Consider the following 12,298-nt stretch of genomic DNA (forward strand, 5'->3'; position numbering starts at 1 on the left):
TATGTTATTAACAAATTCACAAATTACGCAAGGCAAATTTTTATGCCTAAATTTTTTAAAATACATTTTATCAAATCAAAGACATTTTGATGCTGTTACTTTCTTGTTCTTACCAGAAGTATCAACAGAAGGTTTTCATACAACTAGGACAGGGCTGGTATCCGGCTGATAGCAATTTTAAGGTACTATCATCACTTATAAAATACACCCCAAAAACAGACATAAAAATGTCAAAAATTATGTGTCTTAGATTTGATAAAAATGGAGTATTATGCTAACGTATATGGCCAATCACAAAGTTAATATTACTAATAGTCAAAACCATCTAAACCAAATTATGCAAAATTAATCACTATGAATTATTCCCATTTGGGTAAAGGATGAACAAACATGCGCTAAAGACATTTGAAGATAAATTCTCTTGACATGGTAGGGTCTATGATCTGGGCACATACATCTTTAGGATATAATAAATAGATCTTACTGATAAACAAGTTATGGCATATTTATAAAATGTATTACTATCCAGCAATAAAAACGAACTACTTATACAAATGAATTTTAAAGCATTAATGAAAGAAGCCAGACATACAAAAAAATCATATTATTCCACGTATGATATTCAAAATAAAGCAAAACTAATAAAGTGGAAAAAACTGTACCAGTGGTATTTCTCATGGGAGATGATATTAATTGAATAGCCATACTGAGAAAACTTCTAGAGTGATGGGTGTGTTCTATACCTTTAATGCAATCAGTTACAGTGATTATATACATGTATACATAAGATCTATACATTTTACTATTAATACATGTAAAACATATATTTAAAAAAGGTTAAATATCCTTCATGCCTGAAAAATGCAGGAACGTGTGGTAATGGACAAATAAGACTAGAATTAAGAATAGTTGGGTGACTGTTTTGAACCTAAAAAGACAGCTGATCCAAAGTGATAATCAAAATATACTCTAGAATATAGTGTTTAAGATTTGAGACAAAAAGAAACTAAAGAGAATGAGATTACAGAAATCAGAATAATGCTACCTACCTAATCAAGTTATACTAATACTCAAAGTATAACTTATGAAATAAAGTTTAGGACAGAAGATTAGTTACTAAAAATACATGAAGGAGCTAATTAGAAGAAAAGAAGCAATTTATTTCTTAGCAATAGAATCAAGGTGCATAAATCTTGACAATTCAGTATTATTAGAAGATGCCAGGTGTACCATCCTTATTCTTGCTGGTATCAGCAAGATATTAATGGACCACAATTTACAAGACAAAATCTTAAGTGGAAAGCAAGAAAATTAAGAACTTGTACAGCAGACTCCAAGATGTAATTTAATCATCATTTAATATTTTATCTGGATAAAAAGAAGTGATCAATGAATGTACAGTACCTATTAGAATAAGTACAAAAGCAATAAACTTTTCCAATATAATGGTTATAGAAATAAGTATTCTAGATTTCTTTGAAAATCAAGTTACTGTGTTCAAATGCACATGAAATTCTGAGTAACATGGTACATATTCTTATTTAACATCATTTTCTAATGCCAAAGCTATCTTAACCCAACCCCCTGAACCTGCCCAGCTTTTTTTCCTCTAAAATCTCATGTCACATGGACTAAGTTAAAGAAAATTTCTGGAAAAGCAATGCTAAAATGTTTTGGTGAGGTAAATTTATAATAAAACATTATTTAATTCATATGAAGTCTCTAATTTATATTCTGCATAAAAGATTACTTAATCTCAAATATATACATAGGTTTCTCTCTTACTAATTAAAAATTGCCAATAAAACCAATACATCCAGTACATTTCTTTAACATATTATTCTATATTACCCTAAGTAAATTAAAGGTCACACAGAAATTATAACACCTTCACTGTTAAAATACTTTGATGAAAAGATTACATTTTTTTCCAACATGTTAATGTTATAAAGCAGTCAAGAAACTAGCTACATCATAGCTAGATAGCTAAAAGTGAGCCTTAACACCACAAAGGTCCTACTTTGTCTAGCATACATTTAACAAGTTAGAAAATTGAGAGGTTGAATTCTTAACAAAGTAAAAACAGGCTTTCTCAAAAGTCCCAAAGATCAGGAAATACAAATTACTGTGAGTTTTTAAAAAAGAATACTTACGACTACTTCCAAGTTCTTCAAATAGGAACTTCACTTTTTCCCATTCTGTAGAATTTTTGTTATTGGGAACACTCAATGGAACAAAAGCACTACAAAGCAGAAAATAACTTTGTTTAATGGCTTTAAAGATAAAATGTTAAACACAATGGTCTGAAACAAAATGTTCAGTAATTTTTAAAAACAAAGATCAACTTTTTCCCAAAACAATTAATCGATCTGCAACATGCACAGAAGAGTGTTGAGAAGTTTATCTATGCATTTATTTTATCAATTTGTTTTAATAGTTTTATTACTGTATTCAGTAAAATTAGTTTCGTTTCTCATATATTTTATTTTTTGCATTTAAAATATTGTGATTTGTCAATTATACTTTAATGAATCTGGGAAAAACAAAACAAAAATAAATAAATAATATTTTGCGAAGGGACTATCATTTAAGATGATCAAAACAGTCCATGGCACAAAAAATGTTTAAGGATCTCTATGTTAAATCAGTAGAACAGAATATAAATATACACAACTATCTCAATATATTTATATGGATGCATTAGACAAGAACAGAAAATAAATATATCAAAATAAACAATAAATATCTCATTGTGGGATCAGGGGTGGTTTTTACTTTCTTCTTAGTATTTTTCTATATGTTTCAAGATTCTACCAGATAGACATAATGTAAGTAGTTTCTATTTGTTTTTCCATCCACAGCTGAAGGGGGACTGTAGAAGTAACTTGTTCTAGGAGCTTAGACTGAGAGAAAATGGGAACTAGACAGAATAAATAAATGGTCACTTTATTTATTATCTAGCCCATATCAATAAAGAAGAAGATAATCAAGAGACTGAGGTAAACAAGAAGTAGTACAATTAATCAAAGTGTGTGCCTAAACTATCGACACAGTTTTGCCATCTTAACAGTAGCTTGTTTGTGCCAGCAGTGAAGAAGCCAGGAGAGCAAGTGGCAATGAAATTGCAAAAGGCATTTTCTACTGGCTTGTTGAGAACTGAATATTTTCCTTGCAAGAAGTGGTCCAAAGCCTGGAAGAAATGGTAGTCAGCTGGTGCAAGGTCTGGTAAATACAGTGGATGACAGAGAGTTTCCAAGTCCAGCTTCTGTGGTTTGAGCAGCATTGTTTGTGTGACATGTGGTTGAGTATTGTCTTGCAAGAGAATTGGCCTGTCCCTATTGACCAATCTCGGCTGCTTAATCGAAAGCATCCTCATTGTTCTGTCCAGTTGGTTGCAGTAGACATCGACTGTAATCAACTGACCAGGGTTCATGAAGCTTGTAGTGAATGGTAACAGCATTGGACCACCAAACAGACACCATTGGCTCTTTTGGGGATGAATATTCAGTTTTGGACTGTGTTTTGGCACTTCATCTTTAACCAACCATTGTGCCGAATGCTTGTGATTGTCAAAAAGATCCATTTTTCATCACACCTAACAATATGGTGTAGAAATGGTTCACTTTTATGTTGTGACAGTAAAGAAAGGCAAGCTTTGAGATGATTTCTCTTCTGATGCTTGTTTAATTCATGCGGTACCCATCTATCCAGCTTCTTTACCTTGGCCATTTGAAACAAATTCCAATATTGTTGGAATAGTAACATCAAACCTTGCTGCTAATTCACATGTAGGTTGAGATGGATTTGCTTCCACTACAACTTTCAGCTCATCATTATCCACTTCGGTCTCGGGTTGCCCACATGGCTCATTTCCAAGATTAAAATTACCAGAAAGGAAGTTCTCAAACCATCCATGTACTATGCGTTCATTAGCCACATGCTTCTCAAACACTTCGTTGATAGTTTGAGCTGTCTTCATTGGTTCCACAATGGAAAACAATATTTGAAAATAACACGAATTTTTGCCTTATCCATGGTTTAAAAAAATTGCTCTAAAAAAAATTTTGAAAGATAATCACAAGCCAAAATGTGCATTTGCAAGACTGAGGCTGTACCTTCACAATAAAAATAAAACAAGTGTCAAAGTGAAATGCCAGAGATATCAACTGTCAAACTTAGTACTTAAGGAAACTGGAAATTTCATACTTAATACATTATACATGCTATTCATATTTTTTTCTTTATCAAGTTAGCTGATCAATTACCACTTCTTTAAATCTCAGTTCAAATATTACTTCCTCTTAAGTCTCCCAATTCTAAAAGGCAGAGTAAGAACTTGCTCTTCCACCATGAATATCTAGAATTTATCTCTTTTTAGAGCACTTAATTATTGTAATTCAAGATATTTATTTGCATGTCTTCCTGATGTGAACCTTGAGGACAAAAACTATGATCCTCCATCTGTAGCCCCAAGACCTAGCACAGTATCCAACACACAAGTGTTCCAAAAATGTATGAGCTGTATGAAGTAGTTAAACCTAGACCACATCTTTGCCATAAAATCATCCACTGTTTAATCAGCAAAAACACATCAATTAAACTAGGAGTATGTGACCTTCAAAAATACTTCTAGAAATTTAGTTGATCATTTAACCTAAATGTACACCTTGTTGAAATATTTACATATGGTAATGAGAAGAACATTGTCCTGGATAACCAAAAACACTATTAGTCTTTAATTCACTATTCTTTTATTCTGGCAACTGCCAAGATTTGTAGTTCTATTCTGATGGTTCTCAGTCATGTTCTAAATCGGGTTGGTAAACTACTGGCTGCCTATGTTTATAAATAAAGTTTATTGGAACACAGGCATGTTCTTTTTTTTATGCATTGTCTGTGATTACTTCAAAGCTACAAGAGAATAATTGAGCTATAGAAATCATATGGGTCATAAACCTAAAATACTTACTATCTATCCTTTAAGAAAAGTTTGCTGATTCCTGTTCTAGATAATTTAGGTTTACAGACAAGGGACCTCCACATTAACAAAGCAAATTAACATAAGTAGATTCGGCTTTCTTTACAAAGCCAAAAAAAAAAAAAAAAAAACTTTAAAGAATATATTCAGTAGCAAAAATAAATAATAAAACCATAAAAAAAATATCCTTTCAAAAAGTACTCTTTTATGACACATCAAGGCAGGCAAAGGGAATTAGAAATATGAGTTGACTATAAAACATTTGCATTCTAAGAACTTTTGGAACTAGAAAAAGTTACTGAACAATTTTATTCCCATTACAAATTACATGTAATAAATATTTTACTTATTGAAAGTTATTTATTGAAATTTGTGAGACTAAACTATAAACAGAAACTTTTAAAAAAGTATTAGCATCTAATGTATTTCCTAACATAAAAAATAAAAGAATCAAGACGTATTTTAACAAGGATGTCTTCCATTAACAAGGACAAATTTTAGATGCATAAATATGCAAAACTTTGTTGATACTAGTATAAAAACTTAAGAAGAATTAAGGAAGGAACTTGACAAAGATTTAAAGACTGATGGGTCAAATCTGAAAAGATGCAAGGACAAGGATTTTCACCAAAGTGTTGTTTTATAATAACGGGAAAACTGCAAACATCATGTATGTCTAGGTAGTCATTACTAGAAGATCAGTCAATGTATTGTTGTATCTAAGAAGGGAATTCAAAACAGACAAAACTGATGGATCTACACTTACTATCCTGTAGAGAGGCCTACATTATGTTGACAAGTAGATTACCAAGAATTAGGTAAAATATAATCAAATTTGTATAAAACTAAAACATGTAGGGTGCGTGTAAGAAAGGGGCACTCTGCATGTATTCAAGCACATAAAAAATGTTTAGATGGAATAACAGATAAAAATGTTAAATTTTGTGGCTACTGTTCAATGGTGATATAAAAAGTGGTTTGTTATTTTTTTCACATTTTGTTTTTTCCTTTCCTAGATTTTTCTGAATGAGCCTCATTATTATTATTATTATTATTATTACTCAAATAATTCTATTTCCATTGTCAAGGTAAAAAAAGTCAAGACTTACCCAACTAAAAGAAGAAGTGCACAAATCACAGCAAATCCCAAAGTATACTTGAGTGCGGTTTTAATTTGCTAGATGCCAAGGAGAAAAGAGTTATGCCATTTAGCAAGCCCTTTAAAATATAAAATGTTTTATATTTTATAACAGTATTTTCATATCAAATACACATTTATAGTCTACAGTGTAAAGTTTTGCTAAAAAAAAAAAAAACCTTCAAATTTAAAGAAAAATTAACATGTATACCACACATCTTAAGTATCTCTGCAAAATACATGAGATTTTCACATCTTTTCAGTGGTTAGGCCCTTGTGAAAAGTAACACATCTAAAGCATAGTTCATTCTCCAGTGGGCATCTTTAGTAAAATTATCAGAATATTTAATAAAATATTCCCCCAGACAACAATCAGAATCTACAATGCCCCCAATCCAATTCATCAAAATGGTTTATAATAATAATAAACACAATATACATGTTTGTGTGTATATATGCATACGTGTGTATACATTATATATACACACATATATACATGCATGTATGTATACATGCACATATGTGTATATATTTATATACTTCAATATATAACATATATCATGCCAGGCACTGTTCTAAGAACTTTACATATTTTAACTCATTTAGTTCTCACAACAACCCTAAAATAGATGCTGTCATCCTTACTTTAGAGATAAGGAAGCTGAGGCCCAAGGAGGTTAAATAATTTGCCCTAAATCACAAAGGTCATAAGTGATTGAACAAGGACTAGAAACAAGGAACTTGGGAATTTAAAAGCTGTGTTTTGCTTGGTGCCCACAATGTAAGATTAAAAAAGATTAAAACAAAAAAAAAGATCAAAAAAATAGACATTCTGAACATGGATGGAGAAGTTAGTAATAATTTTATATTTTAAATCAGTCAGAAATAACATTTGTCCTCTCAGACTAATGAAGTCTCTAAAAATCACCTTTTAAAATTTAAATTCATGTTTCATATAGTAAGTTCTTGTTCACAAAGAACATAAGATAGTCTTTAGGGAAAAAACTAAAGAAAAAGTAAAAAGGATCCTAAAATCAACCAAAGGGTGGAAGAAGATGTGCTTTAGAAGTGAATAGAGACCACATATATCTCATTGAAATTTTATTAAATTTGCAACCAGCTACCTTACCTTACACACCTTAGGTTTCTAAATACAGAGTCACACAGTATCTACAAATAATAATTTTGATTTTCTTTATAACTATTTAAACATCTTATTTTTTTGTCTTTAACACACAGTACTGATTATCATCCTAGGAGTCATTTAAAATACTGCTAATTACTTGCTCCTGATCTTCTTAATGCAAATGCTCTTAAGGTTTCATGCATGATTAGGCATGATGCTGGCTTTTCAGTGAATACACTTATTTTTGTATTTAAGTACAAAACATAAACAAGGTATAAAACAAATTTCTGTAACTCAATAAGAAGACATTTATTCGTATTACACTTTTTCCCCTTATGAAAAAGCATTCAATTTTGACAAATATCTTCCAACATATAATTTCTTCTTTGACCTATTAATTACTATATATTAATAGATTTCCTGATTCTAAACCACCCATGCAATCAAGAAATGGGCCCAACTCTGTTATATTATACAATATTAATATATTTAAGGTACCCTTGAATTATATTTATTAATATTTTAGTTAAACATTTTATAGCAATACTTAAAGTGATATTGGTCTCCAGTTTTGGACACGCGTGTGTGCTGTATCTGTCAGGTTTCTGTATTAGTGTTATCATGGAAGAGTAAAAACAATCTGCGAGCAATCCTTCTGGACGCCCCTGAAGAGGGGTCAGCAAACTACATTCTGTGTGCCACATCTGTCCTGTTTTAGTGGATTACAAAATGCTCATTAAGTTTTGTCTCTGGATATTTTAACACTATGATGGTAGACTTGAGTAGTTGAGACAGAGACCATATAGCCCACAGAGCCTAAATTATTTACTACCTGGCCCTCTACAGAAAAAATTCTGTACCCCTGGCTCTAGCATTGCTTTGTCTAAAACAATAGGCACAAGCCACATGCGGCTACTGAGCACTTGAAATGTGGCTAGTTTGAATTGCTGTAAATGTAAAAAAAACAATCTAAATTTCAAAATTTAATATCTCATTAATAATGTTGAACATATTTGAAATAATATTTGGTATATTACTATTACATTAAATATAATGTATAATTAAAATTAATTTCAACTGTTTCTTTTTACTCATTTTAATGTGGCTACTAGAAAATTTAGAATTTCACATGTGGCTAATATTATATTTCTATTAGATTAAACACTCCTTTAACATAAATTCAGAGTCATGTCATTCTTTGAAAAGGAGGAGATAATCTTTTTCTTTCCTATATTGAAACTTCTGAAATAAAGATACTTACAGTGCATTTACTAGTATCATCATCATCCTTTTCCTCATAGTAGAAGTAGACAAAAGGGATCCAGAAGAACACACAGAACAATATAACAGAATATAAAGCTGTGGAAACAAATCATAAACTTAGTTCTATTAATTACATATATATTTAATCATAGTTATCTATCTATATGTATATATACTCACTTTCCAAATTTTCTTCCCAATCTGATTCCCTACACTCATGACTCTATGTGTATAGTATGTGATACCCTTTTCTATCCCCTGTCCCAAGAAATCAATAGCACTATTAGAATAACAAATCATAATTCGAGTTAAATATGGGGCAATTTCTAAAAACAACAACAATTGTGTCAACAATAATGGTATCAGCTAACATCTGAGCTCTTACTATGTACTAACTGCAGTGCCGAGAAATTCCTGTGAACTATCTCATTTAAATGAACTTTACATTTTGTATTCACTCCCATTTAAATTTTAGTACCGTTGGCACAACATTTGCCACTCTGACAAGTTAAAGAAACAGCTATAAATGATATTGTTCCTTTGATATAAATATTAAATAATTTCTAGGCCGGGCGCGGTGGCTCACGCCTGTAATCCTAGCACTCTGGGAGGCCGAGGCAGGTGGATTGCTCGAGGTCAGGAGTTCGAGACCAGCCTCAGCAAGAGCGAGACCCCGTCTCTACTAAAAATAGAAAGAAATTATCTGGCCAACTAAAAATATATATAGAAAAAATTAGCCGGGCATGGTGGCGCATGCCTGTAGTCCCAGCTACTCGGGAGGCTGAGGCAGTAGGATCGCTTAAGCCCAGGAGTTTGAGGTTGCTGTGAGCTAGGCTGACGCCACGGCACTCACTCTAGCCCGGGCAACAGAGCGAGACTCTGTCTCAAAAAAAAAAAAATATTAAATAATTTCTCCATCTTAAGTTTAAAAATTTGGAGTATTATGTTACTGATCTTACACAAATTAAGATAGAGAAAAAGCAAGAGGAATAACAAAACAGTAAAATTAGATTATCTATCTCAGTGGTCTCTAAGCCCCCGTGGGGTACACGGCCCAGTACCGGTCAGTGGCCTGTTAGGAACTGGGACACACAGCAGGATGTGAGGGGTGGGTGAGCAAGCAAAGCTTCATCTGTATTTACAGCTGCTCCCATTGCTCACATCACCACCTGAGCTTCTCCTCCTTTCCCCTGAACCCCATCTGTGGAAAAATTGTCTTTCATGAAACCATTCCCTGCTGCCAAAAAGGTTGAGGACCACTGCAAAGTCTATCAATGGGACGCTTAGGTTGCTTCCATATTTTAGCTATTGGGAATAAATGCAGCTATGAACATGAGGGTACAAAGAACTCTTAAGACCCAGTTTTCAATTCTTAGATTAGATTCTAAATTAGATTCAAAGTTAACTGATAGGATTTACTATTTATCTGCTTTAAAATGTTAGATTTGAGATTCTTTTAACCAGTAGTCAAAATATTTGTTTAAATTCAATATAGGGCTTAAGTTAAAATTTGAATAGCCAGAGACATAGTACATTTAATAATAAAAACAACATAAGAAACATTTTGGGACTTAAGCTTAAGAAACCTGTCTTTAAAAATCTGTGTATTCACATTTATTTGCATACTCGAAAGTTCATGAAAAATAACAGTACCAGTATAATTATACAAAGCAATTACAGAATAACTATTGCATTCCTTTGTAAAAGCATTTGTTACCACCTCAGAACCATTAGGATGACTACTATCAAAAAATAATAATAGTAACAAGTGTTAGCAAGGATATGGAGAAACCGGAACTCTGTGTACTATTGGTGGGAATGTAAAATGGTATAGCTGCAGTGGAAAACAGTATGATGCTTCCTCAAAAAGTTAAAAATAGAATTACATATGATTCAGCAATTCCGTTTCTGGGTAAGTATCCAAAAGAATTGAAAACAGGGTCTTGAAGAGTTCTTTGTACACCCACGTTCAACAATAGCTAAAATGTGGAAGCAACCCAAGTGTTCATTGATGGATATACAGAGAAGCAAAATGTGGTATACACATAAAATGGAATATTATTCAGCCTTAAAAAGAAGGAAATCCTGACATATGCTACATCATGCATGAACCTGGAGGTCATTAAATGAAGTAAATAAGACAGTCAAAAAAAGACAAATACTGTATGATTCCACTTATATGAAATACTTAGAGGAGTCAAAATCATAGAGACAGAAAGTACGATGGTAGTTGTCAGAAAGGGGATGAAAGGTGGGGAATGGAGAGTTATTGTTTAATGAGTATAGAGTTTCAGTTTTACAAGATGAAGAATTATGGAGATAAATGGTGGTGATACTTGCATATTATAAATGTATTTAATATCGCTGAACTGTACAATTAAAATGGTTAAGATGGTAAATTTTACGTTATGTATGTTTTGCCACAACTAAAATACTAGGGGGGGAAAAAAGTATTTGTTAGAAATGTATAATAAAACCTCAGTTTTATTATCTGTTGAAAAAATAATTTAGGAGTTACAGAATTTTTAAACATGATGTCAATATTTGCTAGCACTCTCTCATTTATCTGGATTTATCTGGAGGCCACTTATGAAACAGTCCTACTGCATGCAACACAGATTAAAAAAACTCAAAGAGTAAACAGAACCCTAAATAACCAATAGAAGGGTCAGAGTTAATTTATACTGACCAATCTCAAAATGACTACCATTCTGAATTTGGCATTATAGATATTTAATGAAATTTATGCAGTCTTTTAATATTATGAGCAACTAATAGTGACAATAAATCTTTTAGGGTAATGACTACTAGTGTTTCTAGTATAAACCAAAGAGTAGAGAGTATTAACATTTCTACTGTAAATATAAGAGCCAACAGAAACATATTCAAAAAGTAACTAAGTTATTCCAAAGTTTTACAAAATTAAACATAAAATGTCAAGATTGTAAATCACCCTAAATACCGTACAAATATTATAATTAAAATAATCAAATAATTTGTGTAAAATTGGAAAAAAACATGAATTAGCGCAAGAGACTTTAGTGGGCTGATAGCAACACACCAAAAACTTCAATAAACAGATACAGTAAGGTTTCACTTCAGCCTCAGTACTTGGTAGCTTTGGCCTTTAGATAGAGCTTAATGACTACTGTATAAACATTCCTCACATTCCTGAATTTGTATGATGAATGATCTTATGACTGCATAAGTTAACATCATATTCAATTAGCATAACAAAGTATAAAACAAATTCTTTTAACTCATTAAAAAGACAACCCATTTGAAAAAGTAGACAAAAAGACTTATACTTCACATTAGATGATATACACAGTGGCCAATAAGCACATTTAAAAAGATGCTCATCGTTATAAGTCATCAGGAAAATGGAAAAGTAAACCCACAATGAGATACCACACACTCAACTGAATGGCTATAATTAAACTGGCAATACCAAGTGTTGACGAGAATGTAAAACAACTAACATTCGCATACTTTAGTTGCAGGAGTGAAAAAATTTTTTTAACACTGTAAAAAGCAGTTTAACAGTTTTTTATCAAGTTAAACATACACCTACCACATGACTCAAAAATCACATTCCTCCATCAATGAATTACAACAGTATGTACAAAGTGTTTCTGTCCAGAGAAGTCCGTTTGAGTTACAGAGTTCAGGGTTTTTATTGGAGATTTGTAACATAGATACATTTGCCTGAGTGACCAGCTCTGATTACCAAAACTATGGACCCCAAAAAGAAAATCAAGAGTTCACCAAAAATTGTATGTTTTGCACAAAC

General features: G+C 31.9%; 1 protein-coding gene across 1 annotated transcript in view; it reads right to left on the bottom strand.

Annotated features, from left to right (window-relative positions):
* LMBRD1 (LMBR1 domain containing 1) overlaps positions 1-12,298 on the bottom strand; it is a 108,253-nt gene that overhangs the window by 70,533 nt on the left and 25,422 nt on the right. Inside the window, exons 4-6 of the mRNA XM_045543810.1 lie at positions 8,504-8,601; positions 6,088-6,155; positions 2,154-2,242 (exon numbers count right to left, since the gene is read on the bottom strand). Of these exons, the coding sequence (XP_045399766.1) occupies positions 2,154-2,242; positions 6,088-6,155; positions 8,504-8,601 (255 nt within the window). The remainder of the gene's footprint in view (positions 1-2,153; positions 2,243-6,087; positions 6,156-8,503; positions 8,602-12,298) is intronic.

The sequence above is a fragment of the Lemur catta genome, chromosome 2 (assembly GCF_020740605.2).
Source record: "Lemur catta isolate mLemCat1 chromosome 2, mLemCat1.pri, whole genome shotgun sequence".
Lineage (NCBI taxonomy): Eukaryota > Metazoa > Chordata > Mammalia > Primates > Lemuridae > Lemur > Lemur catta.